The 23,089-nt window shown below is 45.3% G+C and overlaps 1 protein-coding gene across 3 annotated transcripts in view; it reads left to right on the top strand.

Annotated features, from left to right (window-relative positions):
• MRPL28 (mitochondrial ribosomal protein L28) overlaps window positions 1–23,089 on the top strand; it is a 191,282-nt gene that overhangs the window by 58,859 nt on the left and 109,334 nt on the right. For 2 of the 3 annotated variants that reach the window (XM_069210404.1, XM_069210405.1), the window contains exons 4-5: window positions 7,205–7,339; window positions 12,182–12,301. In XM_069210404.1, coding sequence (XP_069066505.1) covers window positions 7,205–7,339; window positions 12,182–12,301 — 255 coding nt within the window. The remainder of the gene's footprint in view (window positions 1–7,204; window positions 7,340–12,181; window positions 12,302–23,089) is intronic. The other variant, XM_069210406.1, reaches the window with a different exon arrangement.

Here is a 23,089-nt window from a genome sequence, read left to right on the forward strand (position 1 = left end):
GGGAGTTCAATTTGGTGCTGTGTGAGGAGCCTGATAGCTGGCCTCTTTAATCAGCGGGATCATCCAGTTGCCATTTATGTGACTTCCTTTCAGCCCTGGGTCTAGCTGATATCTGGCGCTCCCATAATCCCGGGCTCCAACATTATACTTTCCACTCTGGGACACTGGGCAGTCTCTCTAGCATTGATCACTTTTTCACTCTCACACATCAGCTTCACTATTACTCAGATGTCTAACACCTAGTCAGAGGAATTACAGGCATTCCCTCCTCTGGGTGGCCTTTGGTCTCCATGAGGAACCTGAACACCCTGAGATATCGATCAGTCCCTGATACTGCAAAGTGCCACGTATTAGAGAGGACATCAAAGAGGCCACAAATTATTTCACTGAGAACGAGGCCTCTGTTACCTCCTCTCAGATCCTATGGGAGGCGCACAAAACCGTAATCAAAGGGCATGCCCGCTCCCCCACTGCTGGCCATAGAAGGGATAAGAGGGCCAAACTAGAAACTCTTGAAAGTGAGATATTGGAATTAGAGCAGCATCATGTCACATGACATACCACTGATGCACACCATACTGTGAAACGAAAGCATAAGAAATACAAAGATGAGGCCACAGATGCTGCCAGTGTAAGTTAAAGGTCCACGCCACACTCCCTTTATGAAGTAGGCAACAAGGAGGGCGAACTCTTGCACAGGCTAGATAGGCGGGAACAGGCTAGCCATTTGGTGATGGAGGTACAGACAGAGTAAGGAACACTGGTGAGGGATAAACAAAGCATAGCTGATGCCTTTGCGACCTACTAGTTGCACCTACACACCCCGGTTGTTACAGCTATGGCAGAGGACTCCAGGTAACTCTTGTCTGACATTTGTCTTCCAACACTTGAGGAATCTGATCGTGACCTCCTAGAGGAACAGCTCTCGGAAGCTGAAATAGTACAAGCAATACGCGATCTCAATGCAGGTAAAGCCACCGGATCAAATGGAGTGCCGATTGAACGGTACAAGCTTATGACCCCAAAGCTAGCTGCATACTTGCTGTGTATGGTTAAGGAGAGTCTGAAGCAAGGGTTGCTGCTGAAGGACCAGCGCCTGGCCACCTTTGTAGTTATTCATAAGAAAGGTAAACTACTTGATGATTGTGCCTCATACTGGCCAATTTCACTCCTTAATGCTGAAGTCAAAATGCTTACGAAGGTGTTGGCCTCTCGCCTGCTCAAGGCTATCACAACCTTAATTCACCCAAACCAGTCGGGTTTTATGCCTGGCTGCAGCACCAGTCTGAATCTCAGTTGTCTTCATGGTGTGTTGTCAAGTAAACAATCTTCAAGAAGATACCCTTAGACGCCAGATTCGCATTTGACACAGTAGAATGGGCCTATATGTTCGGAGACCTAGCCAAGCTGAGCTTCGCCCTATGTTTCATCAACTGGGTGAGACTACTCTCCTCAGACCCGTTTGCACACGTGAAAGTCAACAGGGAACACTCCTGTGTGTCTGAACTTCGGCGAGACACACACCAGGGTTGTCCCTTATCACTGCTCATTTCTGCCCTGGTACTTGAGTCCCTGGCGTGCTGGGTCTGACAGGACCCTTTGCTATGACGCTGTAGTGGAATGACCATTGGGTAGGACATAATCTCACTATGTGCCGACAATATTCTGCTCTATGTAATGGACCCAGTTATTACACTAGATAGGTTTATGCAGATCATTACTAACTTTGGCCACTATTCTGGTAAACTTTTAACTGGAAAAAATTCTCTAATCTATCTCCTGAAGGGCTGGGAACCACGACTGCCCCGTGAGTGCGAGGCTACCAAAGCAATAGATGGGTTTCAGTGCCTGGGTATATTCATTACTACCAATCCAGACTTGTTCTTCTGTAACAATCTCTCACCTCCATTAGACAGGCTGAGACGGGAGGTTTGACACTGGAGGTCTTTGCCCCTGTCGATCCTTAGATGATGTCTCTGCCCCTTTCTTATACTCCTTACAAAACACACCTTACCCATTGCAGGCTTGCTGCTTCAAAGCCACTGAGTGGAAAATTAGAACACTGCTCTGGGACGGGGGCTCAGTGAGGACTGCGCTACAAAAACTCACTAGGGGGGTGGTACGATGAGGGATAGCCCTTTCTGATATTTAGAAATACTACTGGGCTGCACAACTCACCACCATCAATAACTGGGTCTTTTTACCCTCAGACCAACCCTCGATTCGAATGGATAGGTTGATAATGCATCTGTGAGGATACCTCTGGGCGCTCAGTGGCACAGCTAGCAACACAGCTCTCTACGGGCCAACCGCAACCGTGATTGCTCTCTGGCACACAGGCACGTGGGCCCTAGGCTGGATAGATAAACTTTCGCAAGCTACACCCTTATGGGACACAGCTCGGTTAGGTACCCTGGGAGAGCAGCCTGGGTTTGACAAATGGGACTTAATTGGCCTTTCCCGAGTGGAGGACCTCTGGCGGATGTTCACCCATGGGTAGATTTACAGCATGAATATGAACTAACCCCCCACCAAGATTTAATGCTGTCTTTAAGTGTGACACGCACTCAGGATGTTATTGCCGAAAGGAACAGAGCTCCCTGAGTCGTCGCCCCTAGAAGACGGGCTGTTGGATTAATACATGCCATGGAAAGCCACGTCCCTGACATGCAAAAAGTTAATTAATAATTTGCCTGATAACTTGCAATATCTGAGATATGAATGGGCTCAAGCTGTAGAAGAGCTGAAAGATGATGAATGGGCGGAAGCTTTGGCGTCCCGAAGGAAGTGGCCATACAGGCGGATTTCTGCCTAATCTAACTAAAAATCCTGCATCGGTCCTATTATGCCCAGACAACCCTGGTTAAAATGGGTAGTGCACCGACCGAGTTGTCGGCATAGATGTGAGTGAGTCGGTACATATTATCACATTCTCTGGGACTGCCCAGCACTACAAGGTTTCTGGGCAGCAGTAGTGGCCTGTATGAATGAGGTGCATGAGTGTGCTATGACCACTTATGCAAAATGGTGTCTCCTCAACACCTGGAGTGCAACAGACCTGTACCGCATGGAACAGATTTGGTGGACCCCGAAACTGTCGGTAGCGAAACTTAATATATCAAGATTATTGGGGGGGGGGCACCACAGTTCGGAGGCAGGAAGCAAGATACGGCTGAGCGGGTGGTGTATTAAGGTCAGGACTGCCCAAAGAAATGGGTAAGGTGTGGGAGAAACTGAATATATACAGAGGAAACATCTGTAATGATTTTGCCTCCACTGGCCAGGTGGAATAGCGACCGGGTCCAACAGTATCCCTCATCACTGTCGGTTCATTTAAGTAGTAGGGAGTAAGCATTGCCTGGAAAGCTGGGTATTGCAATGTTCATGTACTCACAACAATGACAGTGCGCAATTATGTTTTGTATTTGGTTATGTTTATTGTACTGTCAAAAAGACATCAAAAATAATTATCATTGAAATGAATACAATTTGGTTAGATTAGTTTTTGACTGAATGTGTTAAAGGCCTCTCAGTTGCCCTCGTTGTTTTGCCACATGTTAAGCAAAACTTGGAAACTTCACAGAACACTGTGATTGCACAGATGTGATCAGAATGAGACACTACTTCTAGTAAAGGTCTCCTCACAAGAACACTTGGGGTAGAAAGGTTAGTGTTACAGTTACAATTGAGAAAGACGGCAGCACTGTTCTATTTGTTCAAGCTTTATTTAATATTTTGCTGTATTAAGGTGTCTGTGTACAGTAGCAGCACTTGAGTATTACATTTGTCCATTGCTACTAGTACTTCGAAATGCGAACCAAATGAACCATTGGATCCCTGAAAAACTAAGTTTTTTTTCAGACAATCTGCATTTGTTTTTGAAGAGGCTAGACCATTTTCGAGTTCTGGGCAAGAGTAAAAAGATTATTGGGTGAGTCTTTGCACTGGGAAAACTGGCAACTTTTGCTGAACTGTTATCATTAAGGGAAATAAAACACTGATGGGCGAATTGTTTGAATTAATCTCAGCCAGTGGTTTAGTATTCTCAGCCCCATTCTAGTGGTTTTTTTTTTGCCCACGATGCCACCTCAGAAAAGGAACCAGCCATGGTCCATCCCAAGATTCAGTCTTTCTCTCTGATCAGAAACACGAGCAACCCTAAACCAGCGTCAGTCTGATTTGGCCTTGTCACAAAGGGGTGACTTGTGTCCTATGGTATATGGAGCACAGGACCTATGTCTGGGCATACCTGTAACATTAAGAAAAACAAAAACGTGGACACTAGATTACCTGAATAATCGCAACTGCAATCCAGTCCATAGTTTTTCCCCCACCATGCCACCTCTAGGATGAACCAGCCGAATGTCAAATCATCCTTGGTCCTGATCTAATAAGAGCAGTCCATCCCGAATGGTCAGGCTTTTTTGTTTTCCTATGATTTCATTGTGGCGAGTGTTATAGATGATGGTAACATTTTAAATCTGATGTCTCCTTAGAAAGTAGCTGGCTCACGTATTCCTGGTGCATTTTCTTGTACGCCGAAAAGTTCTAGCGATAATTGGAGTGACTTCTTGTGATTTTAATTGAATTATTTTAAAGGGCAGTGTGGAAAAAGTAACCAAATGTTTAGCATTTACCTATAAGCAGCCTAGAACAGTGGTTCCCAACCTGTGGTCCGGGGACCCCTGGGGGTCCGCGAAGCCTCCTCAGGGGGTCCGCGACTGCTTAAAAAACTAAATAATATTAACAGATTAGGTCCCAGGCTTCCAGTAATGACTGTATGGGGGTCCCCGGATTCCAATAAAAACTCAGTAGGGGTCCCCGGGCTCCAGTAATGATAAAGTGGGGGTCCACAGAAGTCAAAAGGTTGGGAACCACTGGCCTAGAAGAAGTTAATTGGGGATTATGCTTGTAAAAGTCATGACCAGAAAAGTGAATTTTAAAGTTTTTGTTGACATTGTCAGTGCTGGAATGTAGGGGAATCCTGTCGGATCCCAGTAGTAGAAGCCATTTCTGGCCTGGGTCTGGCCAAGGAAAAAGTGCTGAATTAGTCCTGATGTCATTTTCTGACACCAGGATGTAATTTTGTTGCGCTTTTGCACATTGTCTGCATTCTGTTTGGAGCAGCAACCTGCAGGCAGTGAGGTGGCTTTCTTATTTTCACTTCCAGCTTGACCCAAAACAAAGGCCTGATTTAAAGGGAAGTTAGGTGTCAGCTAGGAGCCATCTGGAGCCTAACATCTTGATGCCAATGCGCTGGAAGGAAACAAAGGCACAGAGCCTACCACTTCACAAGTACTTTAGAGAAACTATGACTCATTGGCAGGTTTTTGACTTTGTTCAAATCCCTGTGTGAGAGACATGCATACACTATAAGAATAATGAGCTAAATACACTTAGTGATTTTGTGTTTTTTTTTATTTATTTTTTTATTTTGTTTTTATAGCGCTACTCATCTCGCTGTGGGTGTCAGAGTGGGTTACATCAGACAGAGACAGTAAATCATATAAGTGTGTAACTCAATGTACAGAAAATGTTACCTAAGACAATGAGAGCTATGAGAGGGTTATAAGGTGTAGGAATCGCATATCATCCATACTTGTAGACTTTATATGTTAAGAATGTACGGTCAGGAGAAACAGAAAGTCAGGCTATAAAATGTAACACAGTGATTGTGCTTGTCTATACCAAGAAGGTTATATTGGTTCCCAAAGTAATCCTTCCTTTCAAATTTAGAATAACAACTGATTGAGTTAGAAAACAATAAGGATCTGAACCCATGACTTACAATTTGTGTGCCGCTCCTTGATGCCGGCAAATAATTCACTGTGCCATGTTAAAAGGATTGCAACTTATGAACTGGAAGTAACAAAGTAATCTCAGTGTCATAGCCGTTAGCCATTTACCTACCCACATAAAACACAAATCTGTGATCTGCATGAGCTGTGCAGCAGGCGCACTTTAACCCTCTATGCTACTATGAGGCAAAACTGGGACTGAACAAAACACAGAACTCTCTCAGAATGGTGTTAACCACTAGAATTATCTCACCACTATTATAATTATCTCAATATAGCTATTGCTGGGCACACATATCTGTGCAACAGGTGTCTTAACACTACAAGATGTTTTAAATTGCAGCCCTTTAGTGACCAATTAGGACAGAACAGCTTTACTCTCACACTTGTCCTCATTGATAGTTTCTTTGCAGCAGATGTTCTTTAAATAAATGTATAGGTTCTGCTTTTCAAGCTCCGTTAATTGTGATTCCACCCACTTTCCTTTACCATACCTTGACTCCCAATCACAGAGTCATTTTTTTCCCAATTACAGCACTGTGCATTGAAGCCAGTTGCTGTTGTTGTGATTCTGGTTAGTTTTGTGGTGCACAGGGGAATGTAAAATCACAGGCACAGCAGCTGAGGTATGGAAATCTAGAAATATTCAATGGAAATTTAGAAATATTCAAATCAACTTTTTGGAAGTTGCGTGTGAAGAACTGTTTTGCCAGATTAAGTATCTGATGAACTTGATAGGAAGGTGGATAATTTGGTTGGATGTTGAATAGTCGTTAGTGACTTGTCTGATTATTTTTAACATTTTTTACTGGTTTGCAGCTACACCCTCAGCTATGGTTCTTTTTCTTTTTTTAGCATTTCAAAAGATGTGCTGACTTCATCTTTAATAAGTAGTCTCTTTCCATTTCTCTGTTTGAATACGAGGTTAATGTTTTTAATATTTTTGGCTTGCTACAGCCCAATGAGAGGCTAAGTGAGCTCATTCGATTAATTGTTTTATAGTAATGTGGTTAGGAGTAGAAGAGTTTTACCCTTAGTAGGACATAGATGAAATGGATGACGTTGGAGTTGGATTGGTATTCAGGGTTAGTCTAACATGGTTGAAATCAACCAGAAGTGAATATTGGAGAGTGATTATAAAATTTGCGCAGTCATGACATCTATGTATTTATTCAAGCTTTTGAAGAAAGGTTGTAGAACGGCAATCAGAAGCTGAAATTTGCCGTCAGTAGAAAGAAAGCTAGAATCATTTCATGACATCTAAAGCTGTTCAATGATTGCAAAAGTTGAGGTTTTCTTCAACTCAAATTTAAGGTTTGTAAATGGTGGAACTGGTGGCTTGAGATTCATGGACTAATTAAATGTGTATTACAATATTGTTTAAAAAATCCTTTTTCACATTTTAGACTCCAAAAGAAGATTTAAATTCAAAGCTTGGGATGGATTTGAAAAGGGCAATGCTTCTACGACTAGCAAAAAGAGACTCTAATCTGCACCCAGATGACCCAGCAAAAAGAGAACAAATTTACGACCGATACAAGGTGAATGCATTTTCTTCTTCTTAAATGTATATTCTTTGCAAAATAATTTACCCTAGGCGTTTATGCTCAAGAAATTGTTCGATCGTTTGCGCAAACCAGTGATTAGACATTGGCTTCAGCAGTATGCCTGTAGTTGTTGTTTTATTTGCCTCTGTTAGGTATCCCAAGAACCCATTTTCTTCAGCCCACCTCAGTTAGTCAACAGGATAACGTATAGAGAAAATAGGTCATGATCCTCCACTGCTGAGAATACTAGTGATCGGCCCCTTCAAATTCTATTTTTAAATTATGAATTTTCTATTGTTTCTTCATATTTCACAAACATTATACACCAATTACATTGTTTGCAAGATCATAATACTTGCACTGCATCTAGACAGAAGCCCAGGTCAGACAGAGACCAGGTCAGATGAAGAAACAGCATCCCAGAAAATGCACCAAGGGCAGGCACTGAACACCTGCAGATATATCTTGCTAAGTTTCACTGGTGTTAAGTAAGTATGTTTGAGGCATGTAATGAAAATGTATTATTTTAAAACGGGCATTATTAGACCCATCTTGTACCTGGGGTTCATGTTACCTTCCGTTCCCCCTCCATCATTGGGTGTCTAGGTCTGCGCCCTGATACCTTTCACAAGTGTTGTCCCAATTCCAGCAATGCTGTCAGGGTAGCCAACATGTCACCCCATCCCTAACCAAATTTCCCTAGCAGTTCTTACCAATTCTGCATATTGTAAGAACTGGACAGCCCTGACTCAAAATGTCTTCTGTGCCTCCTCAAACGTATGGTTTTCTTGCCAGGGGGGCAGGTCTCCCAAAGTGTGGCATCCTCCTTCCTCCCACTTGCCATTCACAAATCCGTGGAAATATCAGTAAATGGGTGCAGCCACCGTATCTATAAGTCTCTTGCAAAGGGGACAGGTTACTGGACTCTTTGTGTACCACTGTTTCCAATATACTTGCCATTTGGAGTATTACATGCAGCACTCGTCTTGTACTCTACTCACCTCTCATATGGAGTGTCAGTATGACCCCATCCCCTAGCGTTCCTCTGAGGAATCTTTTCTCCCTATTTGTCTCTTCTCTCCATTTTGAAGAGTGTTGCAACTCAGTTGCCAGGTAGTACAGTTCTAGGTCTGGTAAGATCAGGCACCCCCTCTTTTCTCCCTTTTGAGCGATTCCATTCACTCTCTGGTTCTTATCCAAGCCCAGACCAACGAGATCAGGAACCTGCCTAATTGTTTTAATACAGAGTGAGGTATAGCACAAAGTGTACAAGCATCTGGGTAGCATGGCCATTTTGCCTCTGGAATTCTGCCCATAGTGGATACCTGAAGGATTTTTCCAAAACTGTACGGAGCCTTTGAGCCCTTCCACAACTCTACACATATTATAATGATACTGTTTTTTGGGGTTATGTGCCATTTAGACTACCAAATACTAAAATGTTTCAGTCCCCCTTTCTAGTCTAAGCTGGTGGAACTCCCCTGATGTTTTCCCCGAAAGGGAGGACAAGGGAAACAGCACTGTTTTATTCTTCTTGAACTTCAATCTACATCTGTCTGCAAATCTATATAACACCATGACTGAATTATTGTTGGCTTATAATGAAACCGTGTTTATAACCTCACCAGTCACTATACCCCTGTCATACTACACTTCAGACAATCTGGTTGCCAAAGGTTCAACCGCCAGGCCGAACAGCATTGAAGAGAGGGGACAAGCCTGTCTAGTGCCCTTCTCAATGTTCCGCTGTGCAGATAAAATACCACGGACCTCACCCACTGGATCACTGTACAGCAGCCTAATCCACTTCCTGAAAATCTGCCCTATTCCCATATGCTGTAGGGCAGTCTCACAACTGTAAGCTTCCGCTTGAGACAGCCCTGTATGACCCCATCAAATTATTTGGAAAGAAGGATATATTATAGGCTTTTCACCAGACAGTAGTACGATTTCAAGTTTAAAATATGCTTTTCAGTGTATTACCCTAACAGTTTACTTTTGTGATAACATGTTTATTTTGATCTTCAATACTCCAGAAAAGTAATATACTTTACTGTTACCTGAGAGCTTAATAGACGTCACCCCACCATTATTGAGGCTTCTATACAGCCCGGGTTCACCTCTGTCATTTGTTTCTTTTGACAACTAGGAAGAAAGCACAGAAAAGGTCAGCAGCGCTATGGTTCCGATCCTTCTTCCCGGAGTGATTCAATGTGTCAACCTTTCTTTGTACTTTTTATGTTGTTTTCATATAAGATCTAACCTATTGCTGCTGCAGACATGTCTTCCATGCTCTCGACATAGCTACTATTTCTTCTTGAACTCAACCTCTGGAATTCTCTTTGTGTTTGGAGCCAAGGTGAGCACTGTGTGCTGGAGACCATGGGCTTACTCAGTATGTATGGGTCCAAATAATACTTGGCTAAAAATGTGACTGTGTGTTGAGAATTATTACACCGTTATGCTGAAAAACCCTGGGAAACAACATTGTTTATTATGCTGGATTGGCCATAGACTTGCAGTGTTCCACCTTTTCTTCAATTTATTTTAAAGGTCTCTGGGTGACTTTTGCCGGCAAGTCACCTATTCGGAGTTATAGATCCATTGATAGATGGAACCAAAGAAAGCATCAAATTGTTGATCCATATGTAGGACATATCAAAGGGAGCATTATTTAACTGCATTATGAACCAATTTACTTGCAGCCAGAACCTTAATTTAGCAAACATGTTTCGCTTTGTACTGTGAGAATATATGATCCCTTCTACTCAGACTAGATTCATGAACTTTATATATCCTGCCTGCCTTCAGAGTGATCAAGATTGCACCTATACTGGACGCAAATGTAAAGCTCTCTGGGAACTAGTCTGTGGGTGCGTAAAGATTTGCAAGATCTGTAATGGCGAGAAATGATAGGGCTGTCCAGGTTGGTGAATTGCTTGGGTAAATCCAGTTTTAAACTTTTGGGGGAACTTAAGAAGGCTAGGTTATGTTCCTTATAAAATTGTTTAAATACCCACATCTCTGTCATCAACTTTGGCAATATGTTGACATTAGTAAGGGATTTCTAGGTTCACCTATCCAGAAGAAACTGCAGTCTGATCCATTGTTCACAAATGTTGTATCTCTTACTACAGAGTGCTGATAAATCCCTCAACACACTGGAGAGCATTAGGCCACAGTGAGAGCAGATGTCAGGCCCACCTAAGGAATCCTAATGGAAGAGAATTTTAAATCACCCAAGACGAATAAGAGCAGGTATATCTAGTTGAATAATACTAGAGTATACATGCTGTGGTTGGGAGTACCAGCACAAAGGCGTGCATGAGAGGGTGTACACATGAATGTGATTTTATTGTATCATTTGGGCGTGTCCAAACATCAAGCCTTTTAAGGGAAAAATCAAGTGTTTTTCAATTTGGTAGTTGAATTTGAATATATCGATCTGCAGAGCAAGTTGTTCCTGGTTGGAATATTGAAGTGGGAGGGTCTGGGAATGCTGCATCTGTGTATAATTAATTATTGGCTTATCTGCCCCTAGTGGTGGAACTTATAGATGTTAAAAACTTAAACTTGGCACTTGTATAGTGCACTACTCACCCGTTAGGGTATCAAGGCGCTGTACGCATACCGCTGCGGAACCCCTCCTGGCTTTTCCCTGTGAGACACCCACTCCTGGGCAACCCACAGGTTGAAGCCAGGCATCCAAGCGCTGTCAGGGCCGTTGTGGAGATTAAGCAAGGTATTTCCCAGAGTTAGAGTGGGACCCATTAATTAGATTAAGCACTGAGGCGAGAATTATCTGGTCCAAGGGAATTAAGCCCAAGACCCACCGAGGCGGGAATCGAACCCTGGTAACGGGCCAGATCTCTGCATCAGGGTCTGCTGCTCTAACCATTGTGCCACACTTCACCTCTGAAATGTTGCATTTCACTGAGCAGGCTGCAACATCCGTGAATCAAAGCTGATGTAGAAACTTGACTGGTAAATGGCGATGGAAAGGTACTCTATAGTGACATGGTCTGCCCCAACTGTGAAAATATCTGAGGGCTTTAGAGTCATCTTTTGTCCTTGACTGCTGCTCATTTGTTTTATGAGTAAGGAAATGGGAATCCGAGAGGCATTCGGAATGTGTCTGTGTTTTTCATGTGGAAAGTTGGGAGTTAGTTGGTTGAATCGGAAGTGCCCAATTAGAAGCGTGTGTTATGGAGAAATGGGAGGATACCATGGTTTCAGAGACCGGTTAGGGATGCAGCGCTTGTTAATTCTATAGTGAATATTAACAAGTGACAGTTGTTTAAAACATAGTGCCCCCAAACAATATCTCCTTGCAGATTTGTTATCCCACTAGTCTATAATTAGACGATAAGCAGCTAAACACATTTTGATGTCTGTTTGAAATAGCAAACTAGTGCTTCGGTGATTAAACAAAATAGCACCCAATTTCTGAGATAGCGTTTAATTAATAAAAAAAAACAAGTCTAGTAGTGCTTGTAGTTTATATTTCTGACAACCACACCTTGCTGTGTGATCTACATTTTACAAACGTTTGTTAAATAGCTTTTAGAAACTGGTAAGCTGTAATTCTTGACCTAAACGTTTTATACATCTGGCTTCATTTTGGAGCAGTAACTAACATTTCCATCTGTTACTTGGCAATTTTTGGAAACACAATTGCAAAGTAGCTGGGCTATATCTTTGCAGTTGTGGTAAAGCTCCAGTTGAAGTTCAGTTAGCTTTTTTGAATGAGTTAAGAAATAATGTTTGTGCTGCAGAAAAGTGTGAACATTAGTCATAAGATTGTTCAGGAAATTATTATGCCCACTTTCATTTCAGGATTTCAACCCTACTATTTCTTCTAAGGACGAGGCTTTGGGGACGCTGAAATCCCCTTTGGTGGAAAATGATCTACCAGACAGCCCCGCCGGTCTGGTGCATACAGACAAGACACACAAGGTTTGTCCTCAAATGCCCATCCCTTCCCAAAAATACATTCTTTTTCTTCTGTCTTGCAACTGCGTTTGTGATTATGCTGACAGAAGATTTTGATTATCCTGGTATGATCATCATCTGTTCTTAAATAATGCTGAACCTTTGCCTGGCAAAGGCTGTTGCCATTTTGTTTTGGCTCTTAAGTGAGTACTGTAATTCATGTGAAATTAGTTTTTATTCCAGTTTTTTTTTTTTCCTTTTTCGGAACAAAACTCAGACTGAGATTGCACTTACAATTCGATACTTCTGTTGTTAACAATGATTTATAACCTTAGCACCTCTAAGATTAACAAGACGATTCAAACATTGTACATATTGCTTCTTAAATTACATCATAAAAGGAGGAGGGATGTGAATAGTATTGTGATTGACATCCATACAGTTGCACTTCCCAGTTGTAGCTAGTCCTTCTGTTGATATACTTAGTCACAGAAACTTATCTGACTAGGTGCAATTTCAGAAGCAGTAACAGTACATAGAGCTTCCTCTAAAGTTGCTGTAAAAGAAGGCACATGTAGAATTAAGGTGCATTTGGGCTTATTCAACTCTACTAATTCCAGCTGTCCCCACCATAACCCCAGAGACCTTTCACTATCTTAGGTCTCTACGTTCGCCCTTTTAGAACATGATGCATCAACAATTCAAACAATACACATCTACCTCTTTTACAACAAACAAAACTTTACATATGAATAATAATAATAGACCGTGAAAAGACCAGCAAAATTCTGTTCACATCATTCAATATAATCTTTCAAGTAAGAGGTTGCTTATCTAAAGCTTTTATTCTACTCCTTCTGATAGAGACTTTTAGCTGCAGATTCCTTACCTTTGAATTTCCCAGGCGTTAGGTTGGATCCGAAAACTTGCTTAAGCAGTACCCTTGCGTGCGCCTTCAGGTGGCTCCGTTCGGTTCTGTGTGGTGCCTTTGGCACCGATGTGACATTGCTGTCACCTATATAGGCACCGCCCAGGCGAGTGGACATCAGTTCTTTTCTTTCCATGTCAGCGCAGATCCGGAGAAAGCTACCCCTGTGTCATTATTTTGACAGGCTTTTTTTGACATTTTGTTGAGTATTTTTTGTAAAGTGTGTCAAGATGACATTTAGGATGGTAGGATCCAAGCCGTGTGGGACCTGTGAATGCAACATGTCGGTTACGGACTCTGGCCTTTTCTGCCTATGGTGTCCTTAGCACAACCACTACTGAAAGTCATGCTCAGACTGCCATGGCGCCGAAGGCTTTGAGGGAGTGGTTCTTAAAGCTACTCGTGGCCCTTCAGTCAAACCCATCCGGCGCAACTCCTAGGAGGTCCCGGTCACGGAGAAGGTTGCTGGACCGCTCTGGAAGCTCCAAGTCCTCTTCTTCTCACTCAAGGTCCTCGGGGCATTCTGAAAAGAGGCATAAGAAGAAGAAGTCTAAGCGACAAGTTTGGAACATTAGAGTTAAAGACTCGGTTTCACAGAATCAATGCCAGGTCCGACGCCATGCCTCCCTCCATTTCCAAGAGACGGAGTGACCCCCGCTGAGGTGAAAGACTTTTATGAGGCCATGCGTCATGTATTTAAGCAGGGCGACCCCTTTGGAGCGCCTTGGAACCCTGCAGGGTCGGCGGAGGCCCCCATCAGGTTCCGCTCCGGCACCTTCGACCTCGGCTCCAGTGGCGTCTCACGGATCTGAATCGGAACCGGTGCTGGTCATACACACGCAACCTTCTCCGGCACCCGTCACAACGCCAGTCCGATTCTGATTCCAGACGATCCAGAGCCGGACTGGCGTCGCACGATGCAGATTCCAGCGTCAAAACAGCACCCAAAGGTGCCAGATAGTTGCGTGAGACTTATTTTCAGCAGCCAAGCATGGAAGATTTGGAGGGGTCACTGGACCCTTTGGAATTCCAGTTAGAGATCTATGGACTGTTAAGAGAACCTAGGAGAGGCCAGTGGTCTGGACACCTCTCCAGGTATTGGCTTGCTCTCTCCCCCCACTGTGGCTACGGAGGAGGGAGCTTCCTATGAAATGGTGGTGCATAGGGCAGCGGAGATCATTGACCTCGAGCTGGCCTCAGTGGCTGTCGAGACAAACGTTTTGACTGAAATGCTTCAACCTGGGGCATCCACTTCCAAACCTCTTCTGCCCTTTAATGAAGCACTTACTGACGTCCTACTTTGAACTTGGTCCAAGCCCAGTACTGGGGCTCCTGTAAATTGGACGATTGTCAGCCGCCTTCGCCCTGCACCAGGTGACCCTAGTTTCCTCAGCCAACGCCCCACCCCTAAGAGCTTGGTAGTCCAAGCCTTACCTTCCCAGGATGCATTCCCTTTGGCCCCCCTGGACAGAAAATCCAAAAAGTTGGACCAGCTTGAGAAGATTGTTTTCTTCCACTAGTCTGGCATAGAGGTCGGTGAACACCTCATGCTTTCTCGCACACCTTATAGGGTACGCTTGCACAAGTGCTGCATCAGGTCCTGGAGGAGCCCCGGGCCATCCTCTCCCAAGCAGTGGAATTTGGGAGGGACACAGCGAAGTTTACCATTCGGTGTGGCCTGGATACGACTGACTCACTGGGCCTTAAGGCGCCATGCCTGGCTGAGAACATTTGGCTTTTTGGAGGATGTCCTTTTGGACATCCTTCGACGGGTTCGATTGTTTGTGAAAAGGAAGACTTGGCGCTGGAGGGCTTTAAAGACTCTCAGGCTACGGCCAAGTCTTTGGGCCTGTCAGTGACCCCTCGTCCACAGTCTGCCCTTCACCCCTTTTGTGGGCACAGAAGGGGTGTACCACCCCACCAGCCCTATGCTAGCCACCATGTTGCACAAGCTACCCAAGGACATGGGCGTGATGTCTTCAGACCTAGAGGGTCTGGAAGCCAGATGTCATCTGCCAGCCAGCTCCTGGCAGCCTCAAAGCCCTCTTAGTTTGGTTCTGCAGGGCCATGCTTACCCAGTTGGAGGGAGAATTGAACATCATCTCCTCCAGTGGAAGTCCATTACATCGGACGCATGGGTGCTGCTGATCATTCGGAAGGGCTATGCCATGCCTTTCCAATCTTTTCCTCCCCCGATACTGCCAACATTACAGTGGCTTGCAGAGGATCATTTGTCCCACTCCAAAAGGAAGATATGGATCTCTTCACCAAGGGAGTCATAGAAAGGCTCTTGATATCAGAAGTAGGCAATGGTTGTTATTCAAGCTACTTTCTGATACCCAAAAGGTCTTCATCCTATTCTAGACCTAAGGACCATCAATCTCTTCCTCAAGAAGGAGAAGTGCAAGATGCTCACTTTGGCTCAGGTCTTGCCTGCCCTAGACCAAGAAGACTGACTAGTAGCGCTGGACTTACAGAATGCGTATTTTCACATTCCCAACCTGCCTGCTCACAGGCGTTCGCTGTGGTTCAGGGTAGTCCACGAGCACTTGCAGTTCACCATGCTACCATTTGCCTTATTAGCATGTTTGGCGGTTTAAGGCAGACTCAACCAGGCTGTTGTTTCCCACCTGCAGACTACGGCGAACCTTCTGCATTCGCTGGGGTTCACTATAAAAGTGCCAAAGTCTCATCTGACTTTTTCTCAGACTCCCTCTTTCATAGGTGGTGTTCTGGACACAGTGCAGTTTCAGGATTATCCTCCTGAGCATTGAGTCCTGGATATTTAGGTTATGATAACGATGTTTCGGCCTCTATCCTTGGTTTTGGTGAGGCTGACTCTGAGGCTGCTGGGCCCCATGGTCTCATGCATCCTGCTGGTAAATCATGCCATATGGCATTTGCAGGCTCTGCAGTGGGACCTGAATTACATCTAACAGTGAACCTCCTTCTCATAGAAAATATCTGACTTTCTAAATTCACCATCTTACAGCCAGCCTCTTCTTCTCTATAACAGAGTAATTGTCCTCTGCACCTTTTAACATCCTTGAAGCACATGTGGTGATTCTCTTTTTACCACCCATCTTTCTGCAATTAAATATGCTTTGAACCCAAGAACTTTGTTACAAAGTAAGCAGTTTTTAAATTACAAAATACCTTAGTGTTTCAAAAATCGTCACTTAGTGCAATTTTCAGAGTCTTCAGTGTTAACCTGTGGAAGGAAAACAAGAATGCAGTTTTTCAGGTAAGCCCAGTCTTCCGGGTTTAAGCTAACAGCGGGCAAGGTTCAGGTGGATGCCAAGAGTGCACCCAGAGCAGCACGGGGGCGGCTGTGTGCTAAGGTCGAAGCGGGAGTTGGTGCCCAGTGGTAGTCAATGGAGATTGAGGACATGCTGCTCCCAGGTAAGTACAGCTGGTGTCAGAGATTGGTCAGTGGTGGTAGAAGCAAGCACCGGAGGGGTGGGGTGGGGGTGGCGGTTGTGTAGCACACAGCAGCATCAAACTTAACACCTTCAGTGGCACAGGAGCGGCTGGGTGCAGTGTGCCAACACAGTACCGGGTGCCAAATGCTTTCCAGTGAAGACAGAGGGCATCCCCTGCAGCACTTCTTACAGGTGAGTAGAGTAGGGTCAGGGGTGGATGTTCTGTGGTTGAGACAAAGACAAGGGAGGACACAAGGCAGCACCAAACTTACACCCTCAGCGGCCCCCGGGCGTCTGGGTGCAGAGTGGCAACAAAGCGTTGGGCTCCCAATGTTAGTCAATGCAGGACATCACCTTGAGCAGTGGGCTGAAGGCTCTGGCCGGGAGAGGTTAACCCCCAGCTGCCCAGGTAAGTTATGATGCCAGGGGTTGAAGGAACACCAACTGTCTGGATCCCCAAGGCCCAGGGGTTCGGGGTGCAGGGGTGTCTTTTGGCATCAGAAACCGCTTACCGGGCAGGTCGTGGTCAGGAGGAGCCCTCAAATTTAGTCTGCAGGCGTTGCTGTGGAGTCCGGCAGGAGTCAGCCCACAATGGACTGTTGGTCAAAAGCACTGGGGAACCTTCTCTGGACTGGTGGGCATTTGCAAGCAGGCCGTGGGCATCGGGTGCAGAGGAGGTTCCAGGCGGTGGTTTCAAGGTTCCACAGGCAGACTTCTTCAATCTTTGGGGATGTTTCTTTTGGACAGGTCCACTGTCCATGGGAGTTCTTGTTCTTTATTGATGGCAGGCAGTTCTCCCAAGGCTTTGAAGACAGTTCTCTTCTGAGCGCAGGTTAGGTAGTGTGGGCGAGCAGCTCGGCTTATCAGGGAATCATGTTAAGCTTTTGTTGTACTCTGAGGCTATAAATGAGACATACTTTTCTAAATTGGTCTCTGATTTATTATTTGAGTGTAACAGTTGCTTTTTTGTATTGTTTGAACCCAAGAACATTGTTACAAGGTAAGCAATTTTTAAATTAAAAAATACTTTTTTGTTTAAAAAATCAACACTTACTCCAATTTTCAGAGACTTCAAGCTTAACAGATGGAGGGAAAACAAGAATGCAGTTTCTCAGGTAAGTACACAACTTACAATCCCAGTCTTCAGGGTTTCAGGCTAATATTGTGCAAGGTTCAAGTTGGGGCAGAGAGTGCACCCACAGCGACATGGGGCTGGCTGGGTGCCAAGGTCGGAGTCTGTGCCCAATGTTAGTCAGTGGAGACTGGGGAGACAGAGGATTTGCTTCTCCCAGTTAAGTACATGCAGTGTCAGAGGTTGGTCTCCGGGGGTTGGGGCAAGCAACGGGGTGGGGGTCACAAGGCATCACCAAACATACACCCTCAGCGGCACAGGGGCGGTCAGGTGCAGTGTGCCAACACAGCATTGGGAGCCCAATGCTATCCAATGGAGACAGGGGGTATCTGCTGCATCACTGCTTACAGGTGAGTAGAGTGTGGTCAGGGGTGGATCTCCTGGGGTTGAGCCAAGGACAAGGCAGCACCAACGTTACACCCTCAATGGCACAGGGTTGGCCGGGTGCAGAGTGCCAGCAAAGTGTTGGGCTCCCATTGTTAGTCAATGCAGGAGATCACTTTGAGCAGCGGGCTGCAGGCTTTGGCCAGGGGGCTTGGAGAGGTCAACCCACAGCTGACCAGGTAAGTTAAGATGGCAGGGGTCGTAGGGACAGCAACGTTCCAGATCCCCAAGGCACAGTTGCTCCAGATGCAGATGTGTCTTTTGGTTCCAGAAACCACTCACCAGGCAGATCACAGCAAGATTTAGCCTGCGGGCGTGCTGTGGTGTCTGGCAGGAGTCAGCCCACGATAGACTCTGGGTCAGAAGTGCTGGGGAACCTTCAATGGACTGGTGGGCCACTTGGACTCGGGCCATGGGCGTCAGGTGCAGATGTGTTTCTGGACAGCATTTTTGCAGTTCCTCAGGCAGACTTCTTTCTTCTTTGGGGATGTTTCTTTTGGACAAGTCCGCTGTCCACAGGAGTTCTTGTTCTTTATTGAAGGCAAGCAGTCCTCCCAAGGCTTTGGGTGTTGCTGGGCTGCAAGACAGTTATCTTCTGGGCACAGGTTTCTTTGAAGGTTGCAGACAGGCCTGTAGGGCTGGGGCCAAGTCTGTTGGTGTCTTCAAGTCTTCTCTGCTGGGCGACTTCTGTTTTGTCCGGCTCTTCTTAGGTCGACAGGAATCTGATACTAGGATTCAGGGGTGCCACCTAAATACTGAATTTAGGGGTGTTACAGGGAATGCCAGGTGGTAGCCAATGGGCTACTCACTTTTAGGTTGACTACACCCTTGCCATGACCACTTCCTTTGGGAGATGGCCATAGCCCCAAACCTATTGGCCTAATTCCTCCCACACAAGATGGTGAAATTTCAAAGGTAGTGTCCACTTCACCTCGTCCACCCTTGGGTTGGGACTGGCATGGAGTGGGCAATCCTCCTAATTTACCTAATTTTCCTGCTAGTCACCCGCCAAAACTGGGGTCAGGAACTTGGGGTCGGCCTCTTCCACCATTTGGGGAGGCCTGGGTTGCATTTCAAAGGCAGCAAGGCCTTTGACGCTCCCCACCCTGGAATGTCCATCCTACCTGGGAAAGGAGGTCAGACCTCTGCCCAGAGCAGGCCTTTGTTCTGAGCCCTCGAAAGCATTGCCTCTCACCTCATGGGGCCAGAACTCTGTCTAAAGTGGGTGTACTGGACCTGACCAGTCAGTGCCCACTCTAGGAGTTGGTAAGTTTTAAGGATGCACCGTTAAGGTGCCCTCTGAGTGTGTGTATTAATAAATCCATCGCTGGATTCAATGAGGGTTTATCAATACGAGATGTTTGATAACAAGCACCCCTATTGTCAATGAAACCATGATGTAGCTGGGGAACTTGCAATGACCCGTGTCCAGCACAGGTACTTAAAATGGCTGCACTGTTCACTTAGTATGTCTGAGAATGGACAGAGACATAGCAGGGGCATATTTGCACATGCAGGTATGCCCCCACATGTAATAAAACGCACCCTTCCTCTAGGGCCCGAAGGCCTGCCAGAGAGGTGACTTAAATATATTGCCTCCAACGTACAGGGGACAGAGCACACAGGTTGTGTGCCATGTCGTGTTTACATTTTAGGTCTGCACCAAGACACACAGCCTGCAAAGGTAGCACTGTGTGCAATTAATGAGAGGGTCCCTGAGGGTGGCACAATCTGTGCTGCAGTCCTCAGGGACCTTTCTTTAGTACCCCATGCCCTAGGCACCAGGGGTACCATTTACCAGGGACTTACAGGGGCAACTAAAGGTTTGTTAATTGGAAAAAACAACTGTGCAGTTTTGGGGGAAAGAGATGTGGCACTTAGGACCTGTTTAGCAGGGACCCAGTGCGCTTTCAGCCAAAATTGCAACACAAACCAGGCAAAAAGTGGGGGGGTTACAGCGTCAAAAGAGGCGTTTTCCTACAAGTATCAAAAGTGCAAGTTTCCATTCTGCACTTAGATTTGTTCCGCATATGTCTATGTAAGTCAAAACAAGTTGTTTTCACTTGTCTAACTTAATCCATGTTCACCAGGATAGGGCACGAGGAAAGATGGGGATGAAATATTCTGCATATGTACTGAGAGTACACAATCGCACAGATGTGAAATATATCAAATTCTGTTATTCCAGGTGTGCGTCACATTTACATTACTTTTGTGAAACCCACAAATAAGATGAATCACCAGTTCAGGGGGCTGAATACTTAACTGTAAAGAAATTTAATAAAGTGAAACGTTTTTCATAGACACTTTTGGAGTATGTTTTATAAATATACTGATCCCAGTGTACCTTGTATTAGGATGCAAAGCATAGGAATAATAGGTCTTGGCAATAGTAATCACCCACTGTATTCTTTTGGAGAGTGTTTCATAAAGGCCTCCTACTTCTTTAGGCTACACCCGTTCAAACAGTCAGTATGCACACGTGTACCACACAATCTGTAATTGAACAATGTCATAGTCCCCTTGTCTCTGCTGCACTCCATGTGTGATGCCTGACCTTTGTCGTGCTGGAGTCTGTTTGTGGAACGCACGCCATCATTCCCTGCTGTCAGTATTTTTGTGACACTGCAGCGGTGTGTCATCTTCCCTTGAAACACATCAGAGGTTGCATTCAAACTTCCCCACCACTCACTTAGATCACTTGGCTGGGACTTTAACTCGTGCATCGTTGCCTTCCCTTTTAAGTTAAATGCACAAGGTGTAGCGTTACACTGCCAATCAGTCAGCCAAACAAACACCACTCTTCTTGTTATAGCAGATTGCGGCATACGGTGTACACTGGTCTACACCACACTGCAATGTATTACTTTTTTTTTTTACTGTATATTATAGATTTTATTTTAATCCTATAACAAAACATTCAGTGCGGGCTGACAGAAGCACAATATTTCTTCTTTGGTATGTGTATATATATCAGTGACGGCTCCATACATAAATACCTACATAATGACATTTGATTGATTAGAACATGAATCAGAAGGAGTGGGTCTGTAAGGGAACCAAGACATTGAGCGGCATACCAATGAACGTATATCACAGTATCATGCCTGGTTGTCACATAGTTACTTATAACATCCACGCTGCATACAATCACTCTGCCGCATCTGAATTGTTCACAGCAGTCATATTTCCATCCCATTTAAAATATGCTAACAATTGTGCCCAGAGCTCTATCTCCTCAGCCACTCTGTCATTATATCGGGTCAGTCTCAGATGCTGTTCCTCTGACCCCCTCTCTAGCAAGTCCTCTAACCATCTATGGACTTGTGGGGTTCCCATTCCCATCCAGTGGATGGCCACCCAATGCTTGCCTAGAACAAGAGTTAGCTTAGCAGGCTTATATGGGAATTTCCTACTTCTGGGCTTGGACAGGGCTCCCAATAAACAAACAAAAGGTGTCAAAGGAATTGGTAGTCCCCTCAATATGCGGCACCACCTGGGACCAAAACCCCTGGATACTGACATATTCCTGTGCAAGGTGTAAGAAGGTAGTATCCTGTACCCCACATCATCTGCATTTAGCTCCCTTGGTGGCATCACTTCTGTTTAACCTGTAAGGTGTAATCTAAGTGTGATGTAGGAAGTGGAAATGGAGCAATTTAAACCTGTGGTTCCATGATACTGTGCGTACTAAGGCAGACGCACACATCCAGTAAGTGTCAGCTATGGGTTCCACCAATTCCCGTTTCCAGCAATATAATTTGTCACATATCTTCCCTTGGGGCCTTGTACAACAACATAATTAGGTGACACCTTTCCCCACATTGTATGATTACTTCCAGCACCTCCAAGGAAAGTGGAGTCGCAGGTAGTTCAGTCCATAGCTCTCTAGCCACACACTCTAATTTAGCATACTGGAGGAACTGACCGGAGCCCAACCCCAAAGAAGTACTGGGCGTCCTGAAAAGTGATAAAGGTCTAATGATACAGGTCCCCTACCACTTGACAGCCCCCTACCCTCCAACGGTCCATGGTTATAACCAAGTCTAAAACTTGAAAGGGTGCAGTGTTCCATATGTGCAAGTCCCTGCTGTAGGGAGGTCTGCAGAAAACCTTGTGGACCAAACGTTCCCAGATAGTGCCAGTGGTTGCCGCTAGGTATGGCACAGGATGTACCCACCTCGCATTAGTATCCATGCTAGGGTGTCACCCTCTGCCAGTGTTCCCAGCAACCGTTTATCGCCGTTGTCTAGCTCTGCCCACCAACAGACAGCGTGTTGTAGATGAACTGCATAGTATTGAAGCTGTATGTCAGGAATAGCTAACCCCTCCCCATCCACCATATCTATTTTAAGTACTGCTAGTGCCACTCTGCTGCGCCTGCCTGCCCACACTAAGGAAATCAACAGGCTATCCAGCTTTTTAAAGAACCTCGTCTCTAGGGGGAAGAGTGAGTTTTGGACGAGGTAGAGGCAATGCAGCAGGAAGACTGTTTTTGCAGTGGCTGTTCGACCCATCACTGAGAAAGGAAGACTATTCCAAAATGCAGTTGAGTTCTCCAGCCCATGTACTACCCTATCCACATTTCAAAGCTTGTGTCCTGCTTCGGCGTGTGTTACCCATATGCCCAAGTACTTGAAACTTCCAGACCCACAGCAGGCAGCATATCCAGGGGTTCCCAACAAGCTCCCCCAGGGAGAAAAAGAGTGCCTTACAAGTGTTTACTTTTAGTCCAGAGACATCTCCAAAGTCCTTCAGCAATTGCATTAGAAGCAGAACTGATTCGACTGGGGACCAGACATATACTAATGCAACGTCCGCATACAGAGACACTGTGTGTGATATTGCCCCTTGTGATTCCCCAGTGCTCCATTTCTCTGCGCAACAATAGTGCAAGAGGCCCGATTGTGATGGCAAAGAGGAGGAGTGCTAGGAGCAGCCCTGCT

The sequence above is a fragment of the Pleurodeles waltl genome, chromosome 10 (assembly GCF_031143425.1).
Source record: "Pleurodeles waltl isolate 20211129_DDA chromosome 10, aPleWal1.hap1.20221129, whole genome shotgun sequence".
NCBI classification, from domain to species: Eukaryota; Metazoa; Chordata; class Amphibia; order Caudata; family Salamandridae; genus Pleurodeles; species Pleurodeles waltl.